General features: G+C 42.0%; 2 protein-coding genes across 5 annotated transcripts in view; one reads left to right on the top strand and one right to left on the bottom strand.

Moving 5' to 3' along the window:
• Positions 1 to 3,935: 3,935 nt before the first annotated feature.
• On the top strand, positions 3,936 to 13,908 carry GJA10 (gap junction protein alpha 10). Its single transcript, XM_015858879.2, has 2 exons — positions 3,936 to 5,306; positions 8,394 to 13,908. The coding sequence occupies exons 1-2, from the start codon at positions 3,945 to 3,947 to the stop codon at positions 8,430 to 8,432; spliced, it is 1,401 nt and encodes a 466-aa protein (XP_015714365.1). The 5' UTR covers positions 3,936 to 3,944; the 3' UTR covers positions 8,433 to 13,908.
• BACH2 (BTB domain and CNC homolog 2) overlaps positions 10,607 to 17,463 on the bottom strand; it is a 180,521-nt gene continuing 173,664 nt past the window's right edge. For all 4 annotated transcript variants that reach the window (XM_015858930.2, XM_015858928.2, XM_015858931.2 and 1 more), the window contains one exon: positions 10,607 to 17,411. In XM_015858930.2, the coding sequence (XP_015714416.1) occupies positions 16,932 to 17,411 (480 nt within the window). In that variant the 3' untranslated portion in view covers positions 10,607 to 16,931. The remainder of the gene's footprint in view (positions 17,412 to 17,463) is intronic.

Raw genomic sequence — 17,463 nt, 5'->3', positions numbered from 1 at the left:
TCCAACCTTAGTGATTCTATGATTCTATGCTTATAACAAGAGTTTCCTCAGGTACCACAAATTCTCTCTCACCTCCAAATGCAAAAGACTACATGAAGACCTGTGTCTTCCTACTACCATCCCGTATACCCTGGCCTTTCTTCCCCTTCATGTGTAATTTATTCTACGGTCCATTAGCAAGCTTGCATGAGCAATCCTCTAACAACACCAATTACTACGCTGCTAAAGTAGAAACATGGCAAATTGTCCCTAGGCAGCCTGCTGTCACCTCCCATACTCTCGGAGATGCCAGCACTTAACCCTGAGCCTATGATGAGGGCTAAGTGATGGATACTATCTGTCCTGGTGCTGTCACCTGTGAGAGAGAGAAGAGGTGGCAGAAAAACGTGCCAACCCACCAATCAGCTGCTTCATCTGGCAGCAGCAAAGCAAGTTCTCCATCAGGATGGGTAAATCACACCTGAGCAGTTTTCAAGTTTCTTCACTGAACAGAGCAAAAAAGGGCGCTTATGGGTAAGAAACACTCTGGGAGTTCTGGCTCTTTGGGTTGAGTATTAACACATCTCTCAGGAGTATGGAGTGGTGTAGTGCTACCTCCCTTAAAGCATTTGAAAAGTATACACAAACTGTATACCTTCTGTGTTATACTGAGGATGAAGAAAAGGTATTATAGCCACCTTGTTTGCTGTGGGGAAAGGCTCTGAACACAAACAGCTTTCAGAGAGACCAGCAGCCTGTGCCAGAGTGGATTCATTGCTATGTAGATCTGAGCTAACCACAAAAGATTGGGGATGGTGTATTTTGAGAACAAGTGGGAAAACCCTTAGGGAGAAGAGACAGAAGTGGAAAACAGTCCTGCACCTCTTAGGACAGAAGTGTATGTATTTTAACTCACTCCTTAGCATTCAAGTTTGGGTGAAGGACAGAGGAATCTGGCTAATGCAGAGTGACCCAAAAGAGAGGTGCTGACAAAGGTCGAGAGGAAGGAAAGGTCAAAGGAAAAAATAATTTGGGGTTTCCATAAAGTGCAGAAATAGGCAGTGGATTTTTTTTTAGCATCAGAGCCTCATCTCGTATCTAAGGTCTCAAGAAATCCTATTTTAAAAACTCATAATCTTTTTTTAGGTCATGTCTCTCACAGATGCAAATCCTGAATGGTCTATAAGGGTGACTGTAACCCAACTGAAAGGTTCCTCCATTGAAGGCCTGTGTTTCTAAACAACTTAAGTCTAAGCAACTCCATTTGCAAAGAATCAGCCTCCAGCAGACCAAATTAACTCACCAGGCAACAGAGTATGAAATCGGACATGACCGATCGATTCTTTGGCATTGATTCAGAGTGAAACTAATGGAATGTAAAGAAAATGCAGGAATGTATATGGCTCTAAAAGGTGCTCATTTATTCACTATACGAAAGAAAATGTAATTTAGGATATGGGTGGAGACACAATGTTTGAAGAACTGAACAAAACGATGCATAGGGACTTTAAAAACTATTGCCAAATAAATTGAGCCTGAAGGGAATGGCTTTGATAGATGCCACTGACTAAAATAATTGCATGATAATTTTGGCTAGAGGCGCCATCCTATAATCTGATGGTTTAAAATCACACACGCAGAGTTTAGACTGAGTGATCTAAGCATCCAGATGCAAAGAACGGAGAAGTCTGCTCCAAGTACCTCATCTATGCTTTGGCACTGAGAAAAAAAAGAAGCACTGTGAAGGAAGTTTTCCAAGCTACAGCCTTCAGCAACTCTACATGCTACTACCATGTTCTAGGAATGAACAACCAAAGACTTTCTCTTAAGGTAAGCAAGCAGGAAAGAAACATCTGCCCAGGGTAGTGCAGGACAGGCAGATAGCATCAGACTGATAGCAATTCAAATTAAAAACAGGAGTCCTTGAATCTAAACTTTTAATCTTTTTGGAGAAGAAATATAATTCAGTAAAGACAGAAATGTATGAAGGCTGTTATTTTTTGCAGTTTTATTTAATGATATTATTCACTTCCAGTGGATCAACTGGGCCAGTTTGTGGGTTTTGGCAGGTGTGGAATTTTAAGTATGTTAGATGTGCATATTGCCCCTTCTGAAATGTAATGGCTGCAGGACAAAAAATGATTTCAGGCAGTGACGTATTGCGTTTTAACCATCAATTCCAGCTCTATTTTAATATATAGTTGATAAAATTAAGGAAGACTTAACTCTGCAAGTCACCTCTAAATAGATCCTGGCACAAATATAATATAGAGGTGACCTGAATATTGGAAAGTAATTAAATGAACTTCAAGAGAAAACAAAAAAAGAAGTAGAAAAAGAAAGAAGGAAAAAAGCTTCCTCTGCCAGTGACTGTGGATTTCCATCTGATTCTGATCATGTGCATGTATATTTAATCTTTAAACTGATCACATATGAATATTGAGATAGCCGCAAAGGTAGTCAGATGATATAAGGAGAAAAGTCCCAGGTATGTACAGTCTCCAGTAGAACTATATATTCTGTCATACAGTGATACAACTGATATTTGAGATCACCTTCTTACAGTAATCTGAAACTACTCTGTTACACATGGCTCAGGTAAAAATAGGGAGAGGAAAGGTGGGGAAAAAATGGAAGCATAAGGTTGTAAGGCAATTTTGGCTGATTTCTTTGAAACTACAACTTCTGTAGAGATGGATCCCTTCTGTTACTTTTCATTTTATAGAGAGAATTTAGCATGTGAACGTTCACACTGCGATCCTATAAGAACAGATTTTAAGGGAAAGCATCACAGTATAATAAGCCAACTTAAAGAAACCTCAAAATGGCACTTTACAAAAGACTGTAGTTTCCTGGAATCTGGAAGCCTTAAAAAGTAGATTAGCAAATAAAATTTAAGTGAGAACTATGAGGTAGAGATGACCCCAGTTGCTTTCAATGTTTTATTAGTATGTTAGCAAAAGCATTCCACGAACACAGCAAACACTATGGGCTGCATTCACAAATACACAATTTGTGAATTTCCATTTCCTACATTACCTGAAGCTCCTCAAGATATTCTGGAGAGGTGGCTTGGCTATCAAACATCTTGCAACTGCACATAGATCAGTGATGAATCACAGAGCTTCTGGGAAAGAGGTGGTTAAAAAGATCATCTCACACTTATAGCTAAAGATCTTCACAGCACTTTTATGTGTTTTCTGCTTAATTTATTTCACATGTTAAAATTTATAATCAAGAAAGAGTTTTAGTGATTCAGTGAGACTTTAAATGCACAAAATTCAAGATACGAATCCTAGACGCATTCTTAATTTATGAATAAAATTCATATGACTATATGTGTACAGTTATGTGTAAATTATATGTATTTGCAATTTTGTATTTCAAGGCAAAAAAAAAAAAAAAAAAGTGAACTGTTAAGCCTAGTAGACAGGAAAATACTGAATGTGTGACATTAATAATGCTACCACCTTGTGGTACAATATAAAATATTTCTGTCACACTTACAGGATACTTCCCAAAACTTTCTTAAATAAATGAAAGCTTTATAAGTTGTTTCAGTTGTTTTTCACCCAAAGCTTTAGCAGAGCCGCAGACAGGAATGGAGTAGGTGTAGAATTAATCTATTGTTGGCAGTGGATTTGCAAAGTGAAAAAAAAAGTGTCTTCTTTTGTGGTGGGTGGAAAATATAGTAAAAGTGTAGGCAGTTGAAGTATTGTGGCTTATAGCCAAACTCAGTCTCCCTTAGAATAATCTCACTTTGCATCTTCTACTACTAATTGTAGGGTCTACATTCATTTAATGACCTATTAAATAGAAAATAACAATGAATTTGTAAGATGTCTCTTTCCATCCAAGGGATATGTATGTAATTTGTATATACTCGAAAGGGTCAGTTTGAAAAGAAATTCAGTACTGTATTAAAATAACACTATTTTTTATACTTTAGATATGAACTTCTGACCATGGGCGACTGGAACTTGTTGGGCAGTATCCTTGAAGAAGTGCACATTCACTCCACTATAGTTGGCAAAATCTGGCTCACAATCCTGTTCATATTCCGGATGCTAGTGCTGGGAGTGGCTGCTGAGGATGTCTGGGATGACGAGCAGTCAGAATTCATCTGCAACACAGAGCAACCTGGCTGCAGCAATATATGTTATGACAAGGCCTTCCCTATCTCTTTGATCAGATACTGGGTATTGCAGATTATATTTGTATCCTCTCCATCTCTTGTTTACATGGCCCATGCACTGTACAGATTAAGGGCTCTAGAGAAAGAACGACAGAAGAGGAAAGCCCACCTGCGGGCTCAGCTAGAAGACCTGGAGCCCATGCCTGAAGAACACCGGAGAGTGGAGAGGGAGCTGCGAAAGCTGGAAGAACAGAAGAAAGTGAATAAGGCACCCTTAAGAGGGTCTCTGCTGCGCACCTATGTCCTACATATCCTGACCCGCTCAGTGGTTGAAGTGGGCTTTATGATAGGTCAGTATCTTTTGTATGGATTTCACATGTCACCCCTTTACAAATGTACTCGGCCCCCTTGCCCTAACACAGTGGATTGTTTTGTGTCCCGACCCACAGAGAAGACCATCTTTATGGTCTTCATGCACAGCATTGCTGCGGTCTCCCTATTCCTCAACATCCTAGAAATTGCCCACCTGGGCCTCAAGAAGATCCACAAGACCCTCTACGGGCGACCGCGGCAGCCACTGGGCCCTGCGGATGACGAGGCCAGTCCTTACAACTCCAAGAAGAACTCCGTGGTCCCACCCGCCTGCCTGGCCGCCGACACCTCCCTTCCACGCTCTGCCGCGGCCCCGCCGCCCCCCACCGCCCCCTCGAGCACCCCCGCCCCGCCCGACCCTCTTGGACAGCCGGGCCATCAGAACCACGGAGAGCTCCGCGCCGCCGCCCCGCCGCGCCGCAGGCACAGCTCGGCTCAGCACCAAGGACAGCAGCAGCCGCCCTCCTCCAGCAGCGAGGAGGCGCCGCGGGCGTCGGGACCGGGCGAGACCGGGCCGGGAACGGGGGCGGGCCGCCGAGTTCTCCGCAAGCAGAGCCGAGTAAGCGTCTGTCGCGACCTGGAGGAGAACCGCGGAGAATCCCCGGACAGCGGGCACTGCCCGGGCACCCGCAAGTCCAGCTTCCTCTCCCGGGTGCTCTCCGAGAGCCGGGCGGGCAGCGACAGCGAGAGCGCCGCCTCACGCCGAGGCTCCGGTCCCGACTCCGCCTCCTGTTCCGGCTCCGAGGGGCAGCGATGCGAGGAGGACAGCCCGGCAGGCAGCCCGCCGCCGCCCGCGGCCATGGGACGTCGCGTGTCGATGGTAAGTAGCGGCCGCAGGGGAGCGGGCGGGGGGCCCAGACCTGAACCGGCCCCGGGGAGCGGGCAGGGGGTGCAGGTGTCCGGGGCAGCTCTTCTAGCCCTCCTGGCACCGCCACGGCTGTGATCGTGCCCCATACCCTTGGTGTGCTTTGACGGGGAAAACAGATGTGCTGCAGAACTCCGTTTCCATCAGCTCTTTGTATTGTCTGGATGTTCCAAACTTGCTTACACTCAGTGTTAATGTCATGCTTGCCTCCCAGCACAAATAAGTAGATCTTTTCCTTCCTTTTCCCTTCTTTTCTTGTTTCGCTTCACTTTGCCTTGCTTTGCTTTTGCCTCCCTTCACTTCTGATTGCTTCAAATCATGGGGTTTGCCCCTTTCCTTACAAATTCTCACAGCAGCAAGCCCACAGATACACCTTTGTTTAGGGCATGCAAGAAACAGAAGATTAGTTCACACGATGCTCCAAGTTATCAGTTCTGTTTAATTTCACACTTCCTAAAAATAATGTTTGAAAATTGAAAACAGAAACAACAAACAATATTTGAAAATCTTTCTGGCAAGAAGCAGAAAATCCTCTCACACCCCATTCATGAACAAACTGCTCATGATTCCGTTTTTCGCTGAGTTACAGTTCCCATAATATCTAAATAGACCTCATAAGCCATGTTAAATTGTCATTTAGGTGCAATTCAACTACTTGCAACTGCTTTTTCTGGTATAGGGAGAAGGCCTGGAGTTCTACCTGTTCATTTTTAGGTGTTCTGTTTCTTTTTGTTTCATTTTTTGATACTCTGATGAGAAAAAATAATTAAAAAGATGACATGCAAAAGGTTTTAAGCAAGTCAGACTTTCAGTCCCTGTTGAGAATTCATAGGTGTTACTTGGCAACTTTTAATGTTTGATGACAACAAACCTATCTTTCAGGTGAGAGCTTGCAGAGAAATACATGCAGTTTGCAAAGCAACGTCATTATTCCTGAAAGTAACGCCTTTTCTGGCATGCTGCCTGTATGACTATGTATGAGACTATTGCCAGCAAGTGTAAGTGTGGCTCATGATATTCTCAGGGCACTTCTGTATAAAATTCAGTCACTATTTTGGGTAGTGCACTTTGCTACAGCATTTAATGATACCACTTTCAGTACAATTGTACGCTGGTACATCATGTCAGTCTTGCACCTGAACATTACTGCGTGTATGAACAGAACAGGGAAATTCCTCAGAGGAATTCTTCTTTGGAAGAAAGGTTACTGTCAGACTTTAAGGGGAAAGTGCATTAAATCCTTCACTGAAAGCTGGCACTAAATATCTCAATAGGAAATTGAACACAAGATGTGCGTTTGACATGAGGAGTCAACTTTTCAGATCTGAGCTGTAATCAAACCAACTATATATAGAGAAAGGAAGAAATGTCTTTCACTTGGTAGGATTCTGACAGAAGCATCATTTAGCCACAGTGAGGATTATCAGCTACCTCAAACTTTCCTGTCTAGAACAGGTGAAGGCGAAGGGCCATTTCTCTGCTTTCTGTCTAAATACGGTATAAAAGCTTGAAAAATATTGATGCTGCAGCTGATTAATTTTACACCCCAAATGATCACACATTATTTTCTATTCAGATTTTTGGTTATTGCATTTGTTGAAGGTTCATTCAGATCAGAATGCAGAAGTGAGAGAAGCAGAAATCTCAAAAACAAAGAAGTTCATTTGTTAAGCTTTTCAAAGCCAAAACATTCTCAAGATTCTGTTCCTTTAGTAAGAAATATCTTTTCCTTCAGCCATTTCTGGTCAGACTTTAGAATTAAAAAGTTCTGAGGAAAGATCACCAAAACAGGACCTTCATTGTATCAGGGAAAGCACGTGGCAAAGTATAGGAGAGTCGCTCCATGACAACAGTAATTTGCTACTGATTCTAGTTCACCTAACACAGTGACAAGAGCCCCACAGAGTACACAGGTAAGCTAAGCCCACCATGATGGACACCTAGGATAAATACCGCTATGAATCTCTGTATTGATGGGAAATTTGTCATCTGCATGCAGCCGGGACATGCTGCATGCAAGGCCAAACCCTCAGTACTGAGGAATGCTGTCAGCATGCTTTAAGGAGTTAGTGAGCAATCTTTTTAACACAAACTGGCTCCAACATGGTCATTTCCAAGGTTGACTTAGAATATGATAGATAGGTCCTAGAGAATACAGGTTATGTTATCTGCTAAGACATACAGCTGGTACACGCATAGTTCTGCATCTCTAGTCACACTCTAACTTCTTTATTCAGGGGGAGATGCAGCTGTGGAACAAAGAGGCACCTCTTGCATGCTTCAAGCCTTCTGGTGGGCAAGGAGACCTTAGGAGTGGCTCAGCACACAGCTCAGGGAAATCATCTGCAGTGAATTCCATGTAACTGCATTTGCAGAGGATAACTGGGAATTAGAGGCACAAAGGCATGTAGGAATTATTCTGGTATCAATGGGAATCTGCACATGAATGACATGATTAGCAAAGAAAAAAAAAAATTTATTTGTATTCTACATGTTGTTCTTTGCCTTGGAGCATTTGGAAAGCCTGTGATGATGACTGAGAGTATAGCAGTGATCCTGCAGGATCTGCTTGATCACCCAAAGGCACCACTTCACTGAGTGCACAGGCACAGACAATAAGAAAATGACAAACTTTGGGGGTCACAGTGACTGATAAATAATGAACCTCTCCACGGATTTGCATAGCAACAGACAGACAAACTGGATTTCTGGAAGTGGAGCTCGCCTTGCCAAGTCTGTCTTTGTGGGGTTTTAAGGCAACAGAAATACAAAGTCCTTAACATGTGAAGAAAGGGCGATAAGATGTAGTCACTACTTTCAAGCAAGTTACTTTGGGATTAATGTATTTGGTTTAAAAGTAAGTTGTTTCCCCTCCCCTCAGCCACCCCTTAGCACTGAATGAAGCCAAGGTAAGTGTGCTATCAGCATCCCTCTTCCTCATCTACATATGTGGTGGGGTCTGGGTTAATCGTTATGACTACATTTCCTTTTCTTCTTTAAGCCAGGTCAACTTCATGCCTTCTTTCTCTTGTTATCTTTCAGAGCATGCTCCTAGAACTATCATCTATCATGAAAAAGTAATTGCATTCTGAGGACAAGAGATAAACTAAGGCAATGAGCACAAACCACCTTCAGCAGAAAGATAAAATGCCGATTATCTGCTACTGTCTCCCTCTCTGTTCCCTTACAGTGCTACATTCTAATGTTTAAGGAAGAAAACGCTTGTCCCATTCCTCAATTTTATGCCAGTCCCACCAATACTGTACTCTGATTGCTGATGTTCATAAGTAGCTTGCTCCACATTTCAAGATTTTTCTCACATAGGCTGAGCTGGAGCTTGCCAGTACGTGTTGCCACTGCAGAACCAGCCCGGCATCTTTGGAAGGATGCTTTGGGATGTACAATTTGTGATGCACATGGGTAGTGTTCATATCAGCAACCAGCCTGATGAATAGACCTTAATGGTAGTAGAAGGCCCAAGACTCTGACAAGGAAAGGTTAATTTAGTGTGAAAGTAATCTGGAAGGCAGTGTGGCCCCTATCTACCCAGAGCTCAGCAGCCAGTGCATAAAAGATGGATCAAGCACAGAAGGAAGCTGAAGAAGCTTGGGCACAGAATAAGATCTCATCTGAAGGATATTCTGCTGCTATTGTTCTGCCTGTGCCAATGCAATCCTCAGGCTCTGAGAGAGACTTTCCATGCTCATGTGGTGTTTTCATAGTTAGTACTTCCAGATTCAAAATTGAAACTAAGTAAAACCAGGCAATTAATTTAAAAAAACACCTGTGCTTTTCTTCAGTTCTGTTCTAGAAGAACTCTGGAACCAGCTCATGAGAATCTTAATCTGTTTGCTTTAGTTCATATAGATTAACTGAAGACAAGTGAAAGTACAAAGATCTCATTTTGAGTTTGCCAAGACAAGATTGACTCTGTAAGGTCAGATTTCCGAGGTGTAAGTAGCCCAAGAAAGCAATCCTTCCAGTTGTGTACCCAGCAAATAAAGCACTCTGACTATCTAAAAGCCTTTTTCTGGCCACATGCTCTTGGCTGCTTTTATGTGCCAAGTTTATAACAGCTTGCATCTACTATTGATGTGCTCATCACTTCAGTAGCAAGAAGAAGCTTGTTTGCTCTGCCAGTTTCCTTAATCATTTAAGCCTTCTACAGGAAAGACAAGCAGACCAGCAGGAAAAAAAAATGGAATCAAACATAAGGATTGCTTTTAATTGCAGTGTTTTTTAAAGCACAAAAAAAGGAAAATGTTTAAGATGGTGGTCGTTAAAGTGTCAGCAACAACTGACCAAGGATGGAGAAGCTCTTTTGGTACAGCACATGCCCTGCTTTTAGGCTGTGATGATATGCAGTGGAAACAGACTTGGGAGGGTGGTAAGTGTTCTTTTTATGTGCTTAAGAGCGAGACTCAGAAAACTGGGGGACTTTGTAAAGCAGTACTTCTGCTTTTCCTCCATGTAAATTTTCAGGTGAAAAATCACAGGCAACATCACATGCTTCCAACCAAACAGGATGCAGCTGACATCCTTTAGGGCACTGGCCCAGGGCACATGACACATGGTTGCTCATCTGGTGTTAAAATGCCAGTCCCCAGAGGGACCAAATGGTCTTTTCTTTGCCATGATCTGGCGCTCAGGCAAGAAGCAGCTCCAGGCTGATGGCATCTCTTCTTTTCTGTCTGGATTTTATGCAGTGTGAGTGATGCAAATGATCAGTGGCACAGGTTCCTTACTCAGAAAAGAATGCTTGAGTTACACACAGAAATATTCAATCTTTTTTTTTTTCTTTTTTTCTTTTCTTTTTTTCTTTTTCTTTTTTCCTCTTGTTTCTGCATAAACCTCTTCCAATTTCTCTCAAGTTTTCTATGGGGGGAAATAATAAACCCCAACCTCCATCCTTGACATTGTACACGTTCACTGAAACTTTACAATACCAAAGCAAAGACATAGAAGATTTGCCTTAAGTCAAGCATAAGTGGAATGGGTATAGAGAGTGTTTGATCTTCCCAACCTATTTCTTTTCTGCCACCAAACACCTTCAGCTGTTCCCGATCAAATGAAAGACAACCAAACCCCTGCATCAAAGACATCAAGTGAATCCGAAATGTGACCACGTGAGCGGAGGTCTTGTTGTCAAGATGCATCCTCCAGGCAGCATCAGCCGCCTCCAGGCCACCCCCAACCAACTCCATCCCCACGCAACCAAGGACTGCGACAGTGATTTCAGAGTCAAGATGAGCTGGTTTACAATACATAATGATATGTCTTTATTTCATCAACAGAAATGGTGTCTAGACAAAATTCAGTTAACACTAGCAATTCAAATGAATGAAAAGGGTCGGGTGCTTTTTTTTTTTTTTTCCATTTTTGTTTTTTTTGCACAATACTGTATTTACAATGAGTAAATGACGTTTTAAATTCATTAGTTCATAGCAATGCTTTCTTCCAAAAAGGTAAAAATTCTTAGTAACAGAGAGTAAGCATCAACAGCCACCTCATTTATTTATACAATAAAAATCACAAGAAACCACAGTCACCTAGAAAAAAAATAAAGACAAGCTTAAGAACTAGTACAATAAAATGATGCATTGAATTAAGTTACATTAATCGCATAGAATTTGTGTAAAAAGTATGTAGAAAAAACACCTGATGTAACCTGTTACAGTCATTGACCAGTTATGAGAGGTACAGAGGGTTATACAGGTAGATATGTGTGAAAACTGTCCATTCTGTTTGACCTGGGGAGGAAGAGAAGAGGGGCTGCACCCCCTTGCATACACTGATAAAACCCTGTTTTGAATATGGCCTCTGAAGTTTGTAAGGCATATATAAGAGGTGCACTTGTAACCAACTGGTTCTGGAACAAACTCTTAGGACATCCCCACCCTTGAAATCAAAGGTGATTCTTAAAATCAGTGGTAAACAGACACGCATCAAATATCACCAAAGTGTTTAGTATAGTTCCTGCCAGTCTGCGGGATCCAGATAGCTTCAGTCAGAGCACAACCAGTAGTGGAAACAGTATCTAGAGCATGCACGTTTCTCTCAGGTATATCACAAACACAAGGTACCAGCATCCTGTGCAAATCCTGTGTGTCCCGGGACCATGCTCCTTTGCTATGGGGCTGAGTCCCACTGGCAGCCCTGGCTCCCAGCTATGAGGGGCTGGCTGGGCTTGTAGCTCGGGCCCAGCTCTGCTTCTATGCAGTCAATGAACTCCAACACTGACAGCTGCCATGAGCCCAAAGGGACAATAGAGGCCCTGCAGCAGCCGTTTCAAACATAGAAAGGGCTCTTCCCACAAAAGCCATACAAGAACAGGAGTCATCCAGCTGTGTTTTCAGCAGTCGTTTGTTGGGGGTCATTACCTTATGAAAAGGTTTTTTTAGGATTCTTTCCTGCCAAAAAGTGGTTTTATTTGCAAAAAATTCCAACACCGTATGTGTAATACCTTAAAATGCATATCAATATTTGACTTTGATATAAATAATAATACCTATCTTGGTGGAGTGTAGGAAAATACTGTACATTTAGTCTTTCCAAGTAATGCCATTAACATTTGGAGAGTAAAGAGAAAAATTATTCTACAGACCACCAACAATAGATCTTTTAAATATACACACAGTATTTGAACATATGCATATACACATATATTGGATTCTGCAGCATCAGACCTGATGCCTGAGTCACGAAATACTCTAAGGAGTATTATAAATATACACATAGGTATTATAAACAGGAAAATACACAAACACACACTCTGACTAGAATTCTAAATGTATGTATATGTACATACATGTATTATAGATATCTAAAATTAACTTGGGCTGGGTTGGCAGAGACAAAACTGAAATGAAGTCAAAAACCTGTGGAGAAAATTTCTAGCAGGAAAGGGAGTGTCAGTTTGTTACGACAATGATTTTAGTTTCACCTCACTCCTAGACTGAGCAGATCCCTCCTTTTGCAAGGCCATCAGCTCCACTGCTCACACTGAAGCTAAATCTTCTCTAGACAGATCTAAAATATACACTTTTAAAATGCTACAAGCATGGGCTACACCGTTCACCCAAAGACACCTCCAAACGCATGTCAGATCAGAACAAGGTGAAAGCAGCGCTCCTTGTTGCAGCAGTAGAGGAAACAAAGTGGACTGAAGCGCAAGCTGGTGTAAACCTGGCCAGCATTCCCTTTGTCTCATTGAAAAAATCACTAGAGGTTCATTCTGGAAACCCATTGCTCTTTTCAACAACCACAGCAGTGCATTCCGTGACACGAGTGAGGCTGTTGTGTTGACTGGAAGTACAGTGCTTCATCATGCTTTCTCCTAGTGGATCAGCTTTTATTTTATTACAGGATTATAGTGATTCCAGCATGCAGATTTGTCTTTATTAGGCAATCATAAAGTTACATATTAAAAAATCTAACTATATCTATCTATGCGTTTTAACTTCTATTTAAGCGCTCTTTAGAATGCAGACTTGACAAAGTGTTGAACTCCAGATTAACAACCATGCTATCAGCATTAATCATTCCTCCGGCAGCAGTTAATCCATTTAGCTAAGTTATTTATCTAGTTCCCACTCTCCTTTTTAAAGAGAAGTAGCAGTTAGCATACTAATCACCATGGCTTGCCTTTGCAACTCATTTTACTTCCTTGGGAAAAAAATAATACAAGGATTAGATCCAAAAATATAGTGCATCTTAAAAGCAGCATATACCCTTAGAAAGACATTTAATAAATTACTCGCAAAATATATAAAATAATAGTTTTATACTGCAGCATCAAACTCTGACGCCTGAGTCATTGTATGTTAGGAAGTCTGTGATATAAATACTGGGGTCTCCTGATAAGACAGCCAACATTTTTGCTTTTGTTTTGCTTCTTTTCTGTTTTGTTTTCTCTGATGTTTTTTTTTCTTTTTCTTTTTTTGCACTACCTTTTTTGTTCCAGAATCAGCTTGCAATGAGCTTTAATTGTGTTCAAGGCACCCCCAGAGAACGCAGAGAAACAAACACATCATATAGTGTAGTACTCACCTGACAAAGCATAACAAGCCTAAATGAAATGAGGTTTCTTGGCAATACAGGTAGAGCAATGGCAAAGGAAGAGGAGGATTAGATACAGACTGGACAACTTGTGAAGGACTCACATGCCCATGGAGCTGTGCAGCACACAGCAGGGAGAGGGCTGGGTCTCATCACACCTCTCCTACGTAATGCCTGATGCTGCCAATATCCTCTTTGACAAATGCAAAGAGATTCTTAAGACCATGGTGACCATTAACCAAATTCTTCAAATCAGTAAATATTACAGTCAGCCGTTTTGTTTTGTTTTTCCAAATGGTATCTTTGTGATCAGTTGCTTTGACCTCACGAAAAGAGCAGTTGGGTATGCCAACTGATGTCCAAGTCTAATTCTCCCAGTGCCTTCCTTTAAAGTTAGCCCAGTAACAGCTTTGAGAGCCATGTGGTTCAGAATAGCAAAAAAACCTCAAAACAAAATAGAAACAAACAAACAAACAAAAAAATCCAACAACCACCACCACCACCAAAAAAACTCACTGAAAAACCATGATACATGTGAATATAGGAAGCAATGACACAAAACCAGCCACTTCTAATGGGGAAGAATGAAATCAAACATCCAGAAAAGCTCACGGGGGAGGGAAAGAGAGCAAGAGGAGAGGAAGATTGAGGAAGAGACGCTTATTTGAGCAGTGGTTTTATATATCAGTTCCCAAGGTAGAGAAAATTAACAGACCCAGCACTTGTAGGAAGCCAGGTCAAACTGAGAGCTGCAGCGCAATGGTTGTGAGGGTGGGTTTTTAAACCGCTGGAATGAGGTCAAGAGTACCAGTTGCACATGAGTTGTTAGTAGAGTAAATCTTCATGCCAGGAAGCAAGTTAAAACTTGGTTTTATGCTCATAAAACATTCTATCTATTCATATATATAGGAGGTCACTTAAAAATAAAAAAGGCAACAGAAAAAACATCTTTAAAATACTGTGTCAGTTGACCCGTCCCTCCCTCCCCCAACCCCCCAAAGTAGCTATGACTCTATAATGTGATTCACATTTAGTTTTAAATTCTAGCTTTCACCATGGTCTCATAGAAACAAAACTTCTCTGCGAAGCACAGAACTGCTTTGCAACGTCAGTGAGTTCAAAGGAAAATCAGACCCCCCAGGAGCTTCTCAGGCAGTTACCTGTGAGAGGGGAGGTGGGAGGGGGTCAGAGATTTTTAGCTTAAGCTTCTGTAAAAAGCAAGAAGACACCTCCCCCTTTCTCAGCCACGTGAACTAGGAGTTTATGGCATTCGTATACTTTTGAACATGTAAAGGTAAGGATTTTGTACAGTAATGATTAATACTTAAACATAAATATTCTCCTACATTATATACTAGTTTTTCTTTGTACATGCGGGGGAAAAAAGTATCTTTAACAAACATGGCACATGCTATATGCATTTCCTCCTCGGTAGCTTGGCTACAAGACTGTGGGTGCAGAGGACAAAAGCAAGGCTTTGTGGCGAGTGGGCGACGTCCATGAGCACAGGCTGAAGGTGAGAGAAGGGAGAGAGGGAGCTGATTCCTCCTCCAAAGTCAAGCTGCTGATCTACTGAGTGCCTCAAGAGAGCCCCAGTGCACACCTCTAAGTGTAAACTATAGCGCAGACTGCAGTATCGCTCAGTGCCACTGAGAAGCTGCTACCCCCACATTTTGTTTATTTTTTAAATAGGTCTGAACAGCTGGTCAATTTTTCTCAGCAAGAACTAATGGTTTCAGCCAGTAAAGCACATGACAGTTGTCGTCCAGGATAAAGCCACGCAACCTGGCACACGTAGGGCAAGGAACCACAAAATAAAAACTCGGTACACTTAGAATAATAATAATTATTAGAAAAGCATTAGGAGGACGTTTTCTGTCTACACTGTACATACAGATGTTATGCTTGGAAAGCTGCTGTCTCACACAGTCGTAACATGAGTCAACATCGCTTCAGATACAAATCCAATGCAGTTACAACTAAGCCAATTCACTGAGTAGTCTCCTTTGAGACAGCGCTCTTCTAGCTGTGATTTGTCCTGAAGGCAATGCTGTAGAACGAGTGGATCCTGGAACACAAGAACTGGAAGGGCAAGCAACCAAACTGGGTGCCGACAGAGTGTGACTTGCTCTTAGAGGGTACAGCGCTAACTTGACTTCTGCAGGGAAACCAGAGCCAACGGAGAGGGGTCTGGTCCTGCAACTCTTCCTACCTAGGCAGGATCCCTGACTTCACCAGAGCCACCTCTGCAGCTCAGGTCTGGGGAAGGTCTGAGGAAAGCTGAGGTGATGCTACAGGGACTACTACTCGGAGCAGCAGCTGCTTCCATGAGTAAAGGATGCAGACTGGGGCTGGCAAAGAAGCTGCCAAAGTGTATTGATGTGATTTCCATTTACTATATTTTATGGAACATATGGTGATCGGATCCAGTTGTCAAATAAGTTTCTCTCTAAGGAGTGAAATATATTTTGCCCTATAAGAATCCAAAAGCATCATTAACAGCACTTAAGCTTGGTTTGTGAAACAGAAAGAAGTCTGAATACAAAAATAATTCAAGCAGATTTTCTTTACAAACTGTATAGTGAATTCAGTATTTGGCAAGACCGTTTTTACTATGTAATGAGCTCCTGAGTGTTTGTCTATTAGCTAAAACTTTTCTATTTTCTTTAAGCCATAAAGCAAAGAAAACCATATACTCAAGTTATACTGAAGTCACAACTTCATTTATGAAAAGAGGTTTGACCAGAAACTCAGTGCAAGTGGCAAAGTTGACCATTACTGTACAGTATCTGCAAGAAAATAAAATAAATCCACATTGCTCAAGTGGCACAAAATGGCTGTGCCAAAAAAAAAAAACTGTCTATAATAAAATCTCAAATAAGATTCCAACATTAGAATTTTATAAATAAGTACAAATTGAATGATATTGCTGAACTGCGAACCAAGGAAAAAAAAATGGTGTAACAAGTTACCAAACTAGTTCTAGCATCGAAGACAAAAAGGAATGTTGGAACTTGTTTATACAATATAAATGAAAGCTTCCAGTTTGTAGGATGAGAAAAATTGAGGCATGCAGGGACTTTTGCATATGGATATATATATTTTATATATATTATATATAATATATACAGTTTAGCTATAAAACTTTGATGTGTAAAGAAGCTGTCTTCAATGAAAAATTGAACATTCAGAGGAAATTCCTGAGTTAGGGTTTTGTGACATGGGCCACTGAGAAAAAAGCTGCGGTTGGGTCCTCAGAGGTGTTATGTCCATCCCTGTTAAGATTGAAATCAACATACAAAAACAGACAGTGTTGCCACTGTGTAATTCCCTGCCTGAGCAAGGGATAGCACCATTGTGAAGATAACTCCTGCTTGTAGAGAGGAGGGAATACTTAAAAACAGTATTGCTGCTAAGACCACTGTAGTGTGCACCAAATACGTTCTTCTAGACAACAAATGAGCACTGCCACTGGCTGACTGAAGAACACCTGACCAGGTGTAACGGTAAGGTTACAAGTCACTAGGTGTAATCTTTCCTAGGCTGTTCATCTGTTGTACATTTATCAGTCATTTCCTGACAGAAGTCTACTGTGACCGTTTGGCTACTCTGCTCTCGCGGAAGCTCTCTCTCAGGGTAAGTACCTGGCTCAGCTCCATCCAACCCCCCGCCGCTGGCTGAGCAATTCTCTGAGACGTTGTTGGGCAGCCAGGATGCTCCCAGCTGCACTGGGCCCTGCTCTGAGCAGCACTGCATGCCTTCCCCAACACACTGCGACGTTGCTAGGCCCTGTTCCACGCCAGTTGCAGGGCTGACGGTGGTGGCTGTCTGCAGATCCATGGGTCTGAGAACGGGGCAGTAGCGGTGAAGGGCTTGGATCTGTTCCGGGCTCTGCATGTCTCTGCACACTTCTTGGGAAAGACACGAGAAGTTATCTAGCAATTCGCCCATGCTTGCTTTCAGCTGGTTCCTTTCTGAGAGCAACTTCTCTTTCTCACACACCTGAAAAAGAAAGAAGGCATCTTACTTAAAAGAAAGGCCATCCATGCTTGGC

This window comes from Coturnix japonica, chromosome 3, assembly GCF_001577835.2.
Source record: "Coturnix japonica isolate 7356 chromosome 3, Coturnix japonica 2.1, whole genome shotgun sequence".
Taxonomy (NCBI): Eukaryota; Metazoa; Chordata; class Aves; order Galliformes; family Phasianidae; genus Coturnix; species Coturnix japonica.
The sequence above is the reverse complement of the archived record's forward strand: the minus strand, read 5'-3'. Positions and strand labels throughout refer to the sequence as shown.

Excerpts from the sequence above, each read along its gene's own strand:
- GJA10 (XM_015858879.2), top strand. The coding sequence starts at position 3,945 with ATGGGCGACTGGAACTTGTTGGGCAGTATCCTTGAAGAAGTGCACATT. Across the intron at positions 5,307-8,393 it reads TGGGACGTCGCGTGTCGATG|AGCATGCTCCTAGAACTATC; the intron begins GTAAGTAGCGGC and ends GTTATCTTTCAG.